Source organism: Lissotriton vulgaris, chromosome 12 (genome assembly GCF_964263255.1).
Source record: "Lissotriton vulgaris chromosome 12, aLisVul1.2, whole genome shotgun sequence".
Lineage (NCBI taxonomy): Eukaryota > Metazoa > Chordata > Amphibia > Caudata > Salamandridae > Lissotriton > Lissotriton vulgaris.
Window position 1 is genome coordinate 120,549,321 of NC_141700.1, and position 18,991 is coordinate 120,568,311.

General features: G+C 40.6%; 1 protein-coding gene and 1 long non-coding RNA gene across 5 annotated transcripts in view; one reads left to right on the plus strand and one right to left on the minus strand.

Annotated features, from left to right (window-relative positions):
- Positions 1-1,280, minus strand: part of LOC147673592 (uncharacterized) — an 80,578-nt gene extending 79,298 nt beyond the window's left edge. Inside the window, exon 1 of the long non-coding RNA XR_015302628.1 lies at positions 1,158-1,280. This is a non-coding gene — a long non-coding RNA (uncharacterized LOC147673592). The remainder of the gene's footprint in view (positions 1-1,157) is intronic.
- The window catches only part of SIRPB2 (signal regulatory protein beta 2), a 620,501-nt gene that overhangs the window by 83,893 nt on the left and 517,617 nt on the right, over positions 1-18,991 (plus strand). Inside the window, exon 1 of one of the 4 annotated variants that reach the window (XM_086947486.1) lies at positions 14,718-14,790. The exons of the other annotated variants lie outside the window; for them this stretch is intronic. Coding sequence (XP_086803612.1) covers positions 14,742-14,790 — 49 coding nt within the window. The 5' untranslated portion in view covers positions 14,718-14,741. Of the gene's footprint in view, positions 1-14,717; positions 14,791-18,991 lie in introns of those variants that run through there. 4 annotated transcript variants of the gene reach the window in all.

Genomic DNA, 18,991 nt, shown 5'->3' on the forward strand with positions numbered 1-18,991 from the left:
TTGCTTGTTCTTTCTAATTTTCTATGCCAGTTCTTACTATTCCATAATTCCGCTTTGTTATTTGATGTTCTTAATCTTAAGTTAGATTCACCCGCAGAAGCTGCAGAATTATTTCTTGCCAATCCAATATTATCAGGTCAGCACCTACAGAAATATATTCCTCCACATGAGCCAGGGAACTTACTGGACCCTATAAGTGCGTCTGAGACTTTTAACCTCACGTCCAATCCCTTTACCCTAAACTGGTCAAACTACTTGTTTAGTCCATTTTAAATCTCATGGCAGAGTACAACTCCCACATGGAGCATTACTACGGTGTCTCTCCATAACAAATCATGAACAACAACAGGGGCACCCACCAACCTGAACCAGGGACAGTCAATATATATTCCTAACAACAGTTAAGGAGACAATTAATACACAACACTAATATTCAATTCACACAAACAAATTCGCATTTGCAATAAAGGAAAAAGGGAAAAAGAATCAGGGAGAACGATAAATCAGATAAATCAAAAAATCTTTAAAAAAATAACACAAATTTATTATAAATATATAGCGTTAAAAAAGCACGCTCAGGTAAATGTTTGCTGGTATACAAAACAATACATTACAGAGGGACCAGACAGAATGGCAAACAACAAATATGTTACAATGAAGATACAACATATACAAAAATTATGTGTCCTCTGAATTTGATTAGCCACATATGCGTCAACGGCGTTTCAACCGCTATTTGTTGTGCGGTCCTCATCAGGACAAAATTGTTCACTGAGCCTCAAGCAATTTCTGCAATTACAAATACATTTATCAAAATTACTGGTTTGGACTCCCTTGAAAAAAAGAAGAAAAAAGAAGAGAAAAGAAGAAAATCATGTTGTTTTAGTTAAAAGATTTCAGCCAAACTCACCAGAGAAAAAAAAGGAAGAAAAAAGGTTTCTATTAACCTTTCTAGTGAAAAAGGCTACCAACACCAAAATTATATTAATTTCAGAAAATTCAACTGTATTAAAATTACTGTGCGAGCGATCCCATTGATTTAGAAATGCTCTCAAGGAAAGTTCATATCCACAGTCTGCTGTAAACAGAAAAATAAGATAAACAGCCAATCTAAATTCATAGGGACATCTACAAAAGCCATTGGGATGACCACTTACTTCCAAAAATGGTAATCAATACCACGAAGCAGGGTATCAGCTTCAAAGCTTCTTGTTTGTGCGAAAATTGCAAACAGGGAAGGAAGATTCAATCTTCAGTCATCAACTTCGCCCGGCAGTGAGCTTTAAAGAAGAAGGGGGGAAAAATTAGCTATGTCTGTATATACCGCTTTATTCAATTGAAAAACCATTAAGGTCTCTCCAGAAACAAGCCACTATGTAGACATAAAAAGGTAAGTATATCCTCCACGTGTGTTAAATATAATTAACAATAAAGCTCAGTGACTAGTGTGGGCACAGCCTCATAATATCATAGATAAACCAGGATTTATATTACCAGCATGGCCCTATTTTGCTGGCTTGGATATCTGTGCAAAAACACCTAAAACGTGTGTGACTAAAAGTTAGATCAATTTCAAGTCGGGCACTATAAGCAATGTAGTCTATCACATTGCATCCAACCGTTTGGCAACAGATGTGCATACTGTGCATCAAAGGCACATACCAATATTAGAAGTAAATAACTATGGGCCGTCACAAAGTTACGAGAAAAACTCTGTGTCCCCCCATAACAACGAGCAAACCATGTTGTATTCATCAACGCCCATAAACCAATCAGTGACTTGTAGGCTATCGTGCCCAAAGCATAGTAATTAGTTAGAGAAGTTCTCCCCGGCATAACCTTATCGAAGCTCCTTGCTGCCACTCGAACATACCCTCACGATTAACAAAAAATCGACGAAGGACTACAGACTCACAAAGGACAGGTGCCATATTCGATGAGTCAAAAAGCACCTAATCGGGTTATTGATCCGGGCGCAAATTAAGTCCAGCCAAACCTGGGTCTATATTTCATACCAAAATCAAGAAAATTGTTTAGTAAACATAAATATAGAAAAGAGGTTATTAGAAAAGAAACTTTTTAGAGATTAGTATAAGGGAAAAAGTTATGTTTGAACAAGGCAGACCCAGTCACAATGTACATGGAGCCATGGACATATGCAAATATGTAACACACATTCATACAATGTTCTAAAGTCATAACAAATAAATGAACATATACTATAAATAATGTGTTATGCATCCAAAAAGACATGAAAAAAATAATTCACAGTAATATTTCAATAGTGTTGTCACAATAAACAATCTTCTTCACAATGGATGAGCAGATAACATCAATAGCAGATATCTACATATATCTACCCATAGATTACAGAGTGACACTCCTCCATTGAGTTCAGACCGCAATTTATACTGTTACATCGGAGCATCCAATGCATTCAGCTTTATTTAAAATACCTGTGATGCTACCGCCTCTAGCAGAGACATGCACTACCTCAATGACCTGCCAACGCATTTCGGATGGGGCATGTTTCAGTTCCAAATAATGGGCCACTAGGGGTGCATTCTCAGTTTGGCAACGAATGCGACTCTTATGTTGTGTCAGACGTGTCTTGATTGTTTGAGTTGTCTGTCCAACATAAATAAGGTCACATGGACACCAAATCGCGTATACAACATTTTTTGTGTTGCAGTTAGAGTAGTCTTTCAGTTCATGTACAATATTCCCATGTAAAAATTGTTTCGTATTCAGACTAGAATCACACATTTAGCAGCCGCCACATTTGTAGTGTCCTAGTAATTTACTCAGCCCCGTAAAGTGTTGTAAGACTGGGGGTTTCAGGTTTAGGGAGAGCCGCCCTCACAAGATGGTCTCTGAGGTTTTTTCCTCTTTTATAAGAGAACAAAGGTTGTTCATGTGTGATGCCTGTTGCCAACACCAATGGCCAATGTTTTAAATAATTGCTGAGACTTTGTTACTTCGTGTTTCAAATGTAGTCACACATGGAATCCGATTAGTTTGTTTCCTGTTTGTAGGAGTTAGTAAGAACTCGCGATGGTTATACCATGCTCTCTTCATGGATCTTTTGACTAGCTTCCGCGAATAACCGCGTTTTCTAAGTTTTTCTGACAAAATTTTAGCCTCTATGAAATAATTTTCTTTAAATAAACAGTTTCTGTGAATACGCAAAACCTGCCCAAATGGCAAACCACCCCGCAGTCCCCTGGGGTGGTTACTTGAATATTCCAAGAGTGTATTTCGGGCTGTTGGTTTTGTAAATAATTTTGTAGACAGTTTCCCATCATAGGGGAAGATAGTCAGATCCAGGAAGTCAACATGGGACTTGCTGCAATTAGAGGAGATCTTCAAATCAGGGGAGTATCGATTAAGCCAGTCCAAAAACAAAGATAAATCTAACTCAGTCCCTGTCCAAATGAAAAAAATATCATCAATGTACCGTCGCCAATGACGGATGTGGTCAAAATAAGGATTATTAGTGGAGTCATTAACAAACCTTTTTTCAAAATTATCAACCAAAAGTATAGCAAAATTAGGGGCATAAGAAGCCCCCATCGAAGTGCCCTTCACCTGTAAATAATAATGTCCGTCAAATTCAATGTAACTACGTGTCAAAGAAATAGTCAAAAGTTCAACAATAAAGTCAGTTGGGACTGGCACAGGTGCTGGTCGAGTATCCAGAATGGTCCAAATAACTTCAATCCCTTCGCATTGCGGAATGTTGGTGTACAAGGATTATAAATCCAGGCACACCAAATATTCCGAGGCTGGACAAAATTGCATCACTTCCAGCTGGGAGATGATATCTCCACTATCCCACACATAGCTGCGGGTACTCGTGGCAAAGTCTTTAATAAATATGTTGATGTATTTACAAAGAGGCTCTAGGACCGACCCACAGCCAGAGACTATGGGCCGGCCCGGATGGTTGTTAAAGTCCTTATGCACTTTCGGAAGTGTATACAGGAGAGGAGTCCTGGGAGATTTGCAATTAAGGTAAGCAACTCCTTGTCACTTAGATAACCAGCCGTTTTAGCAATAGATGTCACATTGGTAATAAGTCCCTGAATTTCTGATAGCGGATTCGTTCTCAAAGTCAAATAATGATTGCCATTGTTGAATTGGCGTTTTACCTCAGCTTTATAATTATCCATAGATTGCAACACTATACCCCCTCCCTTATCTGCAGGTTTTATAATTACTTCTTTGTTTTGTTTTAAGTTCTGCAGGGCCTTCCGCTCAATATGGGAGATGTTATAGGGGATATATTCAAAGTCTTTATGTAAAGCTGAGACTTCTTTGAAGACCAGAGACTCGAATGGCAATAGTTCCACGGGCATCCTACTTGTAGGTGGATTAAACACAGAAGGAGGACGCAATCCAGAGAAATTCAAAGTTGTAGACATGGTATTATTCTGAAAGAAAGCTTTCAGACGTCGCCTACAAAAAAAATTGTAGTAGTTCCATCTGTACCTCAAATAGACATGTTTTCTCAGTTGGTACAAAGCTAAGTCCCTCAGTCAAAAGAGAAATCACAGCTGAAGACAACAAATGGTTGGATAAATTAAAAATAGGAATAATCTCAGAAGTATTAGGACCCACATCTTCTATTGGGGGGGTCCCCACTGATAAAACTTCCGACGTGTCTCTCTCTCTCCTGCTTGGAAGTTCCACTGTTGGGGTGGAGCTTGGGGTGGGGGGGCACGTGTTTTCCCTTTCCCACTTCCCTGTCCGCGTTGTTCTAAAAAAGGCGCATAATTACCATTTGAGGGACCAGGGCGAGCATTAATGTCAGTGTCAGACTCGTTCACTGAATTCACAGAAGAGTCAGAAAATGTGATTGCATTATTCCTCTTGAACCGTCCCCATGTAGGGTAATTCTCAGAATATTGTTGCCTTGGTTGAGTAAAAAATTCATCAGCCAGATAAGGATGAAACCGGGTTTGGTGGAAATTAGTTATGTCTTTCTGAATCTTGTTGGTTTTTTTATTACGTTCAATTTTCTCAAATTCATCGATGGTTTTAATGACTTTTTCAAGTGCTGCCTTAGCATCAGTAACTACATTTCCTTCTGACAGACGTTTTTTTAAATCTGCAATGATTTCTAATTCTTTTTTGCTATGTTCCATAGCAGTATTGATGCCATGGACTAGCCAATGACGTGAGCATGTAACACCGATATGGCTAAACCCATTTCTGAACTTCGGGTCATTAGTAAATATTACAGATACATTCCGCACCTGTAAGCCCATCGGAATCACGTCTTTTTTTAAATACTCCGTCATCATCAGGGCATGTAGTGTAGTTCGTACATGTTTTTTACGACATTGCTCCAGCTCTTCAAGCAATGCTTGGGCTTCATTAATAACAGGTTGTGTCACCGCTGATCCCAGCAGTGACGGACCATTCTTTATTCTTGAAATGTACTCCTCTGAATAAGTAGTGGCATCAATATTAGCCATCGTTACTTAGGCAAAATATCAAGGCCAAAAAGCCCTCACAGTCAACCAACTGTGCTCAAATCATGAAAAACTACAGGGGCACCCACCAACCTGAACCAGGGGCAGTCAATATATATATTCCTAACAACAGTTCAGGAGACAATTAATAAGCAACACTAATAATCAATTCACACAAACAAATTCGCATTTGCAAGAAAGGAAAAAGGGAAACAGAATCAGGGAGAACCATAAATCAGATAAATCAAAAAAATCTTTAGAAAAATATCACAAATTTATTATAAATATATAGAGTTAAATAAGCACGCTCAGGTAAATGTTTGCTTGTATACAAACCAATACATTACAGAGGAACCAGACAGAATGGCAAACAACAAATATGTTACAATGAAGATACAACATATACAAAAATTATTTGTCCTCTGAATTTGATTAGCCACATATGCGTCGACGGCGTTTCAAACGCTATTTAGTTGTGCGGTCATCATCAGGACAAAATTGTTCACTGAGAGTCAAGCAATTTCTGCAATTACAAATACATTTATCAAAATTACTGGTTTGGACTCCCTTGAAAAAAAGAAGAAAAAAGAGAAGAAAAGCAGAGAAAAGAAGAAAATCATGCTGTTTTAGTTAAAAGATTTTAGCCAAACTCACCAGAGAAAAAAAGGGAGAAAAAATGTTTCTATTCACCTCTCATAGGGACATCTACAAAAGACATTGGGATGACCACTTACTTAAAAAATGGTAATCAATACCACGAAGCAGGGTATCAGCTTCAAAGCTTCGTGTTTGTGCAAAAATTGCAAACAGGGAATGAAGATTCAATCTTCAGTCATCAATTTCACCCGGCTGTGAGCTTTAAAGAAGAAGGGGGGCATTCGAGTCTCTGGTCTTAAAAGAAGTCTCAGCTTTACATAAAGACTTTGAATATATCCCCTATAACATCTCCTATATTGAGCAGAAGGCCCTGCAGAACTTAAAACAAAACCAAGAAGTAATTATAAAACCTTCAGATAAGGGAGGGGGTATAGTGTTGCAATCTATTGCTAAAACGGCTGGTTATCTAAGTGACAAGGAATTTGCTTACCTTAATTGCAAATCTCCCAGGACTCCTGTCCTGTATACACTTCCTAAAGTGCATAAGGACCTTAACAACCCTCCGGGCCAGCCCATAGTCTCTGGCTGTGGGTCGGTTCTAGAGCATCTTTGTAAATACATCAACATATTTATTAAAGACTTTGCCACCAGTACCCGCAGCTATGTGCGGGATAGTGGAGATATCATCTCCCAGCTGGAAGTGATGCAATTTTGTCCAGCCCCGGAATTGTTGGTGTGCTTGGATTTAGAATCCTTGTACACCAACATTCCGCAACGTGAAGGCATTGAAATTATTCGTACCATTCTGGATACTCGACCACCACCTGTGCCAGTCCCAACTGACTTTATTGTTGAACTTTTGACTATTTCTTTGAACCCTTAATTACTTTGAATTTGACAGATATTATTATTTACAGGTGAAGGGCACTTCGATTGGGGCTTCTTATGCCCCTAATTTTGCCATACTTTCTGTTGATAATTTTGATAAAAGGATTGCTTATTACTCCACTAATAATCCTTATTTTGACCACATCCGTCATTGGCGACGGTACATTGACGATATTTTTTTCATTTGGACAGGGACTGAGTTAGATTTATCTTTGTTTTTGGACTGGCTTAATCGATGCTCCCCTGATTTGAAGTTCTCCTCTAATTGCAGCAAGTCCCATGTTGACTTCCTTGATCTTACTATCTTCCCCTTTGATGGGAAACTGTCTACAAAATTATTTACAAAACCAACAGCCCGAAATACACTCTTGGAATATTCAAGTAACCACCCCAGGGGACTGCGGGATGGTTTGCCCTTTGGGCAGTTTTTGCGTATTTGCAGAAACTGATTATTTAAAGAAGATTATTTCATAGAGGCTAAAATTTTGTCAGAAAAACTTACAAAATGCGGTTATTTGCGGAAGCTAGTCAAAAGATCCATGAAGAGAGCATGGTATAACCATCGCGAGTTCTTACTAACCCCTAAAAACAGAAAACAAACTAATCGGATTCCATGTGTGACTACATTTGGAACACGAAGTAACAAAGTCTCAGCAATTATTAGACAACATTGGCCATTGGTGTTGGCAACAGGCATCACACATGAACAACCTTTGTTCTCTTATAAAAGAGGAAAAAACCTCAGAGACCATCTTGTGAGGGCGGCTCTCCCTAAACCTGAAACCCCCAGTCTTACAACACTTTGGGGGCTGAGTAAATTACTAGGACACTACAAATGTGGCGGCTGCTAAATGTGTGATTCTAGTCTGAATACCAAACAATTTTTACATGGGAATATTGTACATGAACTGAAAGACTACTCTAACTGCAACACAAAAAATGTTGTATACGCGATTTGGTGTCCATGTGACCTTATTTATGTTGGACAGACAACTCAAAAAATCAAGACACGTCTGACACAACATAAGAGTCGCATTCGTTGCCAAACTGAGAATGCACACCTAGTGGCCCATTATTTGGAACTGAAACATGCCCCATCCAAAATGCGTTGGCAGGTCATTGAGGTAGTGCATGTCTCTGCTAGAGGCAGTAGCATCACAGGTATTTTAAATAAAGCCGAATGCCGTTGGATGCTCCGATGTAACAGTATAAATTGCGGTCTGAACTCAATGGAGGAGTGTCACTCTGTAATCTATGGGTAGATATAATGTAGATATCTGCTATTGATGTTATCTGCTCATCCATTGTGAAGAAGATTGTTTATTGTGACAACACTTTTGAAATATTACTGTGAATTATTTTTTGATGTCTTTTTGGATGCATAACACATTATTTATAGTATATGTTCATTTATTTGTTATGACTTTGGAACATTGTATGAATATGTGTTACATATTTGCATATGTCCATGGCTCCATGTACATTGTGACTGGGACTGCATTGTTCAAACATAACTTTTTCCCTTATACTAATCCCTAAAAAGTTTCTTTTCTAATAACCTCTTTTCTATATTTATGTTTACTAAACAATTTTCTTGATTTTGGTATGAAATATAGACGCAGGTTTGGCGGGACTTAATTTGCGCCCGGATCAATAACCCGATTAGGTGCTTTTTGACTTATCGAATATGGCACCTGTCCTTTGTGAGTGTGTAGTCCTTCTTCGATTTTTTGTTAATCATGAGGCTATGTTCGAGAGGCAGCAAGGATCTTTCGGTTAAGTTATGCCGGGGAGAACTTCTTTAACTAATTACTATGCTTTGGGCACAATAGCCTACAAGTCACTGATTGGTTTATGGGCGTTGCTGAATATGACATGATTTGCTCATTGTTATGGTGGGACACGGAGCTTTTCTCGTAACTTTGTGACGGCCCATAGTTATTTACTTCCAATATTGGTGTGTGCCTTTGATGCACAGTATGCACATCTCCTACCAAACGGTTGGATGCAATGTGCTGAACTACATTGCTTATAGCGCCCGACTTGAAATTGATCTAACTTTTAGTCTCACACGTTTTAGGCGTTTTTGCACAGACATCCAAGCCAGCAAAATACGGCTATGCTGGCAATATATATTCTGGTTTATCTATGATATTATGAGGCTGTGCCCACATTAGTCACTGAGATTTTTTGTCAATTATATTTAACACACGTGGAGGATATACTTACCTTTTTATGTCTACATAGTGGCTTGTTTCTGGAGAGACCTTAATGGTTTTTCAATTGAATAAAGCGCTATATACAGACATAGCTAATTCTTCCCCCCTTCTTCTTTAAAGCTCACTGCCGGATGAAATTGGTGACTGAAGATTGAATATTCATTCCCTGTTTGCAATTTTTGGACGAACACGAAGCTTTGAAGCTGATACCCTGCTTTGTGGTATTGATTACCATTTTTAAAGTAAGTGGTCATCCCATGGCTTTTGTAGATGTCCCTATGAATTTAGATTGGCTGTTTATCTGATTTTTCTGTTTACAGCAGACTGTGGATATGAACTTTCCTTGAGAGCATTTCTAAATCAATGGGATCGCTCGCACAGTAATTTTAATACAGGTGAATTTTCTGAAACTAATATACTTTTGGTGTTGGTAGCCTTTTTGACTAGAGGTGCATAGAAACCTTTCTTCTCCCTTTTTTTCTCTGGTGAGTTTGGCTGAAATCTTTTAACTAAAACAACATGATTTTCTTCTTTTCTCTGCTTTTCTTCTCTTTTTTCTTCTTTTTTTCAAGGGAGTCCAAACCAGTAATTTTGATAAATGTATTTGTAATTGCAGAAATTGCTTGACTCTCAGTGAACAATTTTGTCCTCATGAGGACCGCACAACTAAATAGCGGGAAACGCCGTTGACGCATATGTGGCTAATCAAATTCAGAGGACACATAATTTTTGTATATGTTGTATCTTCATTGTAACATATTTGTTGTTTGCCATTCTGTCTGGTCCCTCTGTAATGTATTGTTTTGTATACCAGCAAACATTTACCTGAGCGTGCTTTTTAACGCTATATATTTATAATAAATGTGTGATATTTTTTTAAAGATTTTTTTGATTTATCTGATTTATCGTTCTCCCTGATTCTGTTTCCCTTTTTCTTTTCTTGCAAATGCGAATTTGTTTGTGTGAATTGATTATTAGTGTTGTGTATTAATTGTCTCCTGAATCTCCATAACAAATGAAACCAGATAAATTTTTGTGAAAGTATTAAAAATTAGTTTCTTAACTGCACAAATAGTTTTCATCCATAAAAATCCAGATCATCATTTTTCAATCATTAACGCTGCATTATCTGAAATGGTCAATCAGGGTGCTCCATTACGATACACATGGTCTATTAAAACTGCTAGGACTTTTACACATAAAGAAAATCTTTTGTCCATTAAATAACTAGGTATTATGGGGCGCATGCATCAAGCATTTTACTGGTCGCAAACGTGCCATTTTTTGCGATTACCTAAACTGTGAATGCATTGAGAAAAACACAAATTGTGATTTCCTAAACATGATACATATTGCATTCGCAAATTTCATTTTCACAAATTGAAATCGCAAATTACCATCAACTTCAATTTGATGGTAATCTGCAATTCCTTTGAAAAATGCAAATAAATGCATTTTTCAAAGTACATTGTGGTGCACACACATGCCCTTAGGGCATGTGTGTACACCACAAGTGCATAGCTACCTTTTTGGGGGTCCATCCAGGTGGCCTTTTTGCCCCCTTGCACCCTTTAAATTGCATGCGCAATTTGCGAGTACCTATTTGGTACTCACAAATTGCGCATGCAATCCCATTCATTCCTATGGGCCACTAGGCCCATAGGAATTAATAGGAAGCCATTACTTAATAGCGAATTGCAATTTGTGAGTCGCAATTAAGGAATGTCTGGGAATCGCAATTCTTTTGCGATTCCTACATGCATAAGGAATTGCGATTCCTAAATTGCGATTCCTTAAAAATTGGAATTTAGGAATCGCATCTCCTCACTTTGATGCATGTGGCTCTATGAAACTAGCAACTCGGGGCCAAATGGTAGGCATTTACCGGTCGGTAACGGCCGAATTCGGCCGTTACCGACCGGTAAATGCAATTTGAGATGTAGGGCCCTGTATTTTACAGAATCGGTAAATTTACCGATCGGTAAATTTACCGATTCTGTAAAATACCGAATCGGTATTTTTTCCGATTCGGTAAAATTGATATGTAGGTGGGACTCTTCTGAGTCCCACAAGCATTACAGAATCGGTATTTTACCATCAAATACTATTTGATGGTAAAATACCGATTCTGGTGTGCATGCACATGTGTGCATGCACACCTGTGCCATATGACAGGCAGACCTGCCCCTAGGGCTTGTATGCCTGCCACATGGCACCCAATCCTGTTTAGGGGGTGCCAGGGGGTGTCAAAGTGACACCCCCTGCACCCTTGTGAAATTCGGTATTTACCGATTCGGTAAATACCGAATTGGTAAAGACTATTGATTTCTATGGGCTTTGAAGCCCATAGGAATCAATAGGCTTTACCGATTCGGTATTTACCGAATCGGTAAATACCGAATTTTACCGATTCGGTAAAAGGGAACATCTGGATTCCCTACATACCAACCCCTCACATTTACCGAATCTTAATTACCGAATCGGTAAAATTCGGTAATTTTCGGTAATTAAGATTCGGTAAATGTTACTTACCTACATCTGGCCCCTAATGTGTCGAAAGGAGCTGGAGGAAAAGCTACTCCATGGATCCACGTGTTTTATTTGAAAACCAATAACTGGAATACAAAGAGGCCATGAAGTCAGAAAAACATCTATTACACGCACCAACAGAATAACAAATGCTCCTAAATGGTCAAAGAACTCTTCAGAATGGTTTCAGAGTTCACCTGCCTCAACCTGTGTTGGTGGATGTCTACAAATGTTTCAAAACTGAACTCATCAAAATCTGAGTTGTGTTTTTCCAACCTCTTATCTCCTGGCTCGACTGACATTAACTGGCTAGTTCCTCGCCCCCATCCAGTTAAAACTGTCTATAACTTTACAATTATCTTGGATGAGAAGTTAGCCCTCAACCTTAAGATCTCTTACGGTAAGTAGTTCCTGTATTTTTAATAACTTTTCTGCATATTCTGCTTTTTATTGATTCTTCGTTCCATATCCAAATCATCAATGCTGTCATGCAATCTGAGCTGGATTATGGTAATATTATCTTTCTCATCTTGCACAAGAAATCCTTAAATCATCTCCAGCTCATACAAAGCACAGCAGCCAGACTGATCACTGACTTCAAGAAGTGGCAACCTATCTCCCCTAACTTGCATCAATTTACTGGCTCCAGAATCTCTAACCATCATTCATAAATCTCTATATTCTTGTCTGCACCGTTCCTAGTTTCTAAATTGAGCTTGTATCATGCTCCTAGCTCTTTAAGCCCAGAAGGACAATTCCTTCTTTACTTCCTGGTCCTCGCAAGGAACGAACTTGGTGAAGATCCGTCTGTGCAGCCAAACTTCCTTTACGTCTACATTTTCAACCTTCCATGCCTATGTTTAGGAGAAAAGCTAAATCCTTGGCTATTAAATTTGTAACATCTCCATCATTGCACCCAGTAACTGATCCGAGGGACCAGAGCTTATGGGTTTGTGCGCTTTACAATAAACACAAATAACATATTATAACATGACATTACACAACAGAACTGTGATCATCTGAAGAACAGACAAAATACAGGGTCATGTTTTCACCACTGTCAACATAGATCAAAATGGTACTCTAGCTAGGACATTCATTGTTCAACAGGCTGGTCAAGACATTCTTATGCAAGCACCAATTTGCATAACACCACAGGATGGACTATTGGAAGGCATCGCGGCGATGAGGGTCCTGTTGCGGCTTTACAAGTGCACTGATTTTTTAACGCACTCTTGTAATGCACTCTGCTCTGCATTATAATAGTACCCAAATAGCAGCATTTAGATGTGGCATTGTAAAGAATTGATTTTGGCCTGAAAGTGGAGGTGTATAACTTAATTTATGATCAGAAGTGTTTGCCTCTTGTCAGGATGACACAAGTGGCTAGTGCCTCTCGCTTATGGAAAAATATATTTCTCCTAGGTACAAGAGTGGGCTACCATTAGCCATTCAGGAAGTGTTAAAAGACCAAACCATGACGCAAGGTGCATGGGCGAGCACAAAAGAGCTTAAATGATAAATTAGGGTGCCCAGTGAACTTTATACCCATGAACCATGTTGGCCCCATTAGCCAGTGAGCTGTGAACTCGTGCCAACATTAGATCTGTCATGGAAGGCGAGAGCTTCCCGCAGAGCTGTTAGGCAGGATTCATCCAACATCTTGACTGAGTACAGTCAGGAGACACTCTGCGGCTTCTTTTGCTGCGGCTGGGCACAGTCACCAGCAAGGCGACTTGTTCTCTTGTGGGTCAATGTGGAGAGATGGAGCTGAATGTTTTTGTACACATCTAATACAGTTATAAATGCCCTGAATTTTAAGGATGAAAATGAGGCCAACTCTTCACAAAAGTCTCACGTGGTGTTAAACATGAAGAGAATTCACTGATGACTAGGAAAGGAAAGGATTCAGATCAGAGAAGAGATTCTTTGGGGATGTTTTGAAATAATGAAACTTTTACAGAGGTAGCTAAGTTTAGCTTCCAAATATCAATCTTTTATGCTTTCAAAAGATATTTACATCTCACTGAGTCTTCCACGTTCTATAATTTGGGTCTTGTCCAAATTAAATGTCTAGTTCAGACAGCACCAGGGCACCACTGAACCCTGTAATACAAGGTTGTGTGGATTTAAGTACTGCAGGTTTCTAAAGGATGTTCTTAAAAGCACCTCCCTTTCTTGATTATTAAATGTTCTGAAGCTTGATGTAATTCTTCATAAACACCACCCACTTCGAACCTGCAGCCTGTAGCTTACAGATCCTCTCCTCCTGTAACAGACAAAGCAAACACTGACTCATCCCTACAACCTGGAGTCTTCCCAAGCAACTTAAACATCTCAACACAAGTTTAGTGAACAGCAAGCTTTGCAGTATGCGTAGTCTGGGTCGAGCTGTGTATCTTGTTTGTTGCTTTATGTAAGTGGGAGGTGGGGGATAATGCACAAAGTGTGCTATAATTAACAAACATCTTCCAGCCTTTTCCTGGATGAAATGTCCACTCTCTGAAAGTGGCAGATCTTCACAGAGTTTAGTAGAGCTTCTCTGTCAGTCATAAATGTCTTTAGTTATTACTGCATGCACGCCCGCTGCCCTGGCTCTCCGAAAAGTTTGTCAGTGACAAATGTTAGTGGATCCTCAACGTTACAGAAAGAGTGTTCTGTCTTTTTGTAGATTCATGAATTTCACCCTTAATGCTTTCAAATCGAGAGTGTCACTTGGCTGTTTAAAGGCGTCCTCTAATATTACAGAACCGGCAATCTTGTAAAAGAAATTAAATGTGACGTATTGATTTCTTGTTGCAAAGCAGCAAAAGTGTTTAACTCGTATGCAGCAAGACCTTAAATTAAATCTGTGAATATAGCCAGTTTCTGTGTTCCTGTTCGGTCCAGTGATGTGTGAAGTGCATTTCATATTTGCATACCTGCCTCTCGGTCCCCCTGGGGGACTGATGCATATATTAAGCTTCTCAGACTTCGCCTTTTGTACATCTCTGTGCTCAAGGTCCAGAAAGGAGCCCCCGACCCTGAAAGAATGAGGCTGCTGCAGACCCTGGCCTTCTGTGTCCTGCTGTGGACACCCTGTAAGTAAGCAGGATCTGAAGTAGGTTTTCCTTTTTCTGAGAGCCATGCATAAACCATGATTCTTTACACAGCTAGTGTTCATAAATGTATTTCTCTCTCTCACTTTTCAGATGTATTGTCCCAGAAACCTGTGATATCTCCCACGGCTGAGGTCAGCCTTGGACAAAGGGCCACGATTGGCTGTGAGGTTGGGGAGAAAGAGGGCTATGCTGTATCATTCTACAGACAGACCCCAGGAGAAGCCCCAAAGCTCATTCTGAGTCACCATCACTCCTGGAGCAAACCTGAATATGGCCCTGGGATGTCATCTGACCACTTCACTGCTGCAGTGGACAGCGCCGGAACCGAGTACCAGCTCATTATAAAAGATGCCAAGATCACAGATGCGGCGCAGTATTACTGTTTAAAGTGGTACCCCAGTGTCAGCGGATACCACAGTTACGCAGAGCCTGACAAAAACCTATGAATGCAATTCTACAACGAAATACTCAAGACAGTAACTCAAAGTTTCAAGAAAATCCAAGAAAGTGCGTAAAGGATTTTCATTCATTGTTTACAAACAAAATCAACAGACATCATTCCGTATTTAATTGTGCACTATGTCCATGCAGGGGGCGAGGAATAGAGATGAGAAATCGAGACATTTTGTTGAAGGAGAGTAAAGTCTGATCAGGCGCCGAGCAATTAAAACATTTGAAGAGTCATTTGTGCAACAAAGGTTGAGCGTGATACCAGAAGGGCTTCAGAATCCAACAAGTGTGTCCCTTTGTCATGTACAAGAGTTTTACTTTAGTGTTTCAGATGATGCACTTGTATTCACTGCCATTAGAAATAATAGTCTGTAAACATGAGATCAGAAGCCTTCATGAGCGACCCCGCCATGTCCTACAAAGGCTTTGAGTGAACCACCATATGTCAGATATGACGTGCCCCTATTTAGCCTATATTGTTATTGTGAAGGAGCAACATTATATAGTCTTTGAAAGAATATACCAGAGAGGATTTGAATCCGCAGACATCCTGAACCCTGAATCATGTGGAGGCGCTCCCAAACGCGATTATCGAGTAAGAAGATGTAAAAGAGTCAACGTGAAGTAAATGAATTGTCCAAGATCACACAATCTGGTAAAGCAGTGAAGCTAGGATTGACCTGGGGTGTCCTGCTTGCATACTTGCATGTCAATTACTGGACGGATAGCTCCTCCTTTCCCCAGTTTAGCAATAAAGGAACAGAGACTTGTGATTCATTTTGAAGCACTCTATCATTGCACAGTGTTAAACAAATGCACTTACCACCGGGGCACAAACGCTAATAACAATAGAGGTGGGACTAATTGGGGCAGGCAATCAGCACCACGCAGAGTGATATCACCGGAAGTGATGTCAGGGGAAGCTATGTCACAGGCCTCCAATATCCCTTCCTTAAAGGAAAGTGCTGTTTCCCTTCTCTGCTGGCCTAGAGTCTGATCTGATAACTGTGAGCTTAACCAAGGCGGAGCCTGCAGCCTCAGCGGGGGGTCTCAGCTGGTTCAACTGGGGCAGCACCCAGGGTGGGCTTGTAGGATGTGCACTCGTTCAAAACCGTTTTATGGAATTTAGCAGATGTGTGTCTGACTCACGAGTAGTGACTTAAAGGTTGGCTTGGCTGCTCCAAGTAACATAGGTGTCAAGTGGCTCCAGGTCACGTGTGACACCTTCAGCCAGGCCTGGCCTCTTAGTCAACAACATTCTCCATGTTGGAATATTAAGACCCCGACGCCCCCATGGCGACACATGTCGTCGGCTGAAAATTGGGCATTGGCTGATAGTTTCATGTTGGTGCCATTTTACAGATGTTAAATAGAATGTAGCTTCTCGTTTTCTATCTTTTTAGGTCGAGCTGACCTAGCTTTCAATGCGAAAGCATTGAAAGCTGTCAGCAAGACAACTAATGTTGCCCGATTTTGGGAATGTGGACACGAGAGGGTGCACGAGCGCAGAGCGCGGATTTCACCTCGTGGGCGCGCACGTCGCCGTGCCCCTCTCGTGCCTCATTCCCTTGCGCAAACACACTCCACACTCACGCATGCGCACATACACAGCCACGCACACACTGCATACACACACGCAGACCCACACGCACACACACAGACACATTCGAACACACACAGACACACGCGCGTACACCCCCCTCCCCTCTCACTCACCGGGCCCTTTTGGCGTGTTCCGTGTCTCCTCTGCAGCGCAGGTCGGGCACTCACCGGGCTGTTGCTGGGGATCGGGCTCCTCTCTGCGGCAGGCTCATCTCATCGCGGCACCAGGGGGCAGGACTTCACTTCCGGGGCTCCCTCCAGCACCTGGGAGCCCCGCAACACTCTGGCTGTTTTGCTGTTGGCAGCCCCGGGACTCTCCTCGACTCATGGGAGCCCCGGGCTGCGGAGAGGCCATCAGTCGGCCGGCTTCACTTCTTCCTCGGCGGCGGTGGGCGGGACTTCCTGCCGGATTGCAGGCCCGCCCCCGTCACGGCCAAAAGTGCCTGACTTCCGGTATCTTAAACTCAGTTGGGCAATCGCGTGAATGGTATAAGAACTTTGATTAATTCCAAATGTTTCTAGTTTTCATTTATCGATGCGCATTTGACATTAACACTCTGTTTGACCATGGTTTGTTAGCTCGGATAAAGTTTTATTGCAAGAGGTAGTTTGGAGTCACCAGGGTGTCACAGCAACGAACGGAGAATAAACGCAGTTTCTGGAAGTCGGGCATTGATTGGCTAAAATCGCGTTTGATCCGCCAATAGGACGGCTTATTAGTTTGGGTAGAACAGGAAGTTAAATAGAACGCGTTTCACGCTATTCGGCAACCAATTGTTTGGAGAGGAGCAGCTCGGGTGTTTTCTATGAGAATGTGGTGTAAACTTGAGGTGAGAAAAATAGGGAGTTTTATTATTTTGTAACATAGTGAGTTTTTGGTGAACAATGTGGTATCGTGTTGGTGCCGTGCGCGTGTGTGTCTCGTGTTGTGGTGCGTGTATGTGTATGTATGCGCGTGTGTGTATGTGCTCTTGTGGAATGCGTGGAATGTATGCGAGGGCGAATGCTGGAGGAGTCAGTTACTGGAAGGGAGGACGGAGGAAGTACTATTGTGTTGCTGTATCGCCACTACTTGAATGTTAATAAAGAACAATTGAAGAACCTACTTGCCTACAGGATCCTTCTTACAATACATGGCGACGAGCGGGATTTGGCAGCAGCAACATCGATTTTCTTAAAAAAAAAATTTTTTTTTCCTATCTTAAATTTTCGTTGGATCATTGAATATTGGTTTGCTATTATTCACTTGCTAACGGATTACTACTAAGAGACTTTCAACAACAGTGAGTAGCTACTGGCTGAACTTGTATTTTGTGGAAAGTGAAAAGTTTACCTTCTTTAAACCATCTACAGCAACGTATGGTGCGTCTTTTGAACTGAACTCGTGAAGAACAGTTGCGCGTGCGGATGAACCTCTAGTCTTCCCGTAGCTGATTGTCATCGTCACGTGATAGTGTCATCACGTATTACGCACAACGTGTGGCCATTTTGGATGTATTTTTTTTTGCATCATTTCAACGCGTCAACAGATTAAGATAGCGTCTGAGCAACGCGATCAAAATAACATCGGAGCAACGCGTCTGAGCAACGCGATCAAAATAACATCAGAGCAACGCGTTCGACATTGCATTTAAGCAACGCGTTCAGTTGTTAATTTTAAATAAATATATATACGGCGTTTATAAGCAAAATTAACGCTGGCCATCCAGTTGATTCTACGTTGTGGGTAACATCTTTATGTACTATTTTAACGTTATTTTTTCTGCTACAAGTACAAAGCCTTATTCATTTTCCACACTATTTGAACTTTGGTGAACTTTTTGTACAAGGAAAATTGCATTAACTTGGACTTTGGTGAACTGTTTGCGCAAGTATCCGCAAAGCATTTTTTTTCTTTCTTCATTTTTGCAAGTGTTAAATTGTATTACCTTATATTGTAATTGTAATGTCTTCAATTCATCCACCTCCATTTTTTCTGGCGGAATCTGGTGAACCTCCTATTGCATGGGATCTTTGGATTGATATGTTTGAGGCTTATGTTGAAGTGTTAAATGAAGAGGAACCTTCTCAAGATAGGAAGGTATCACTACTTAAGCATAGATTAGGTGCTGTAGGTTTGAGGGAGTTC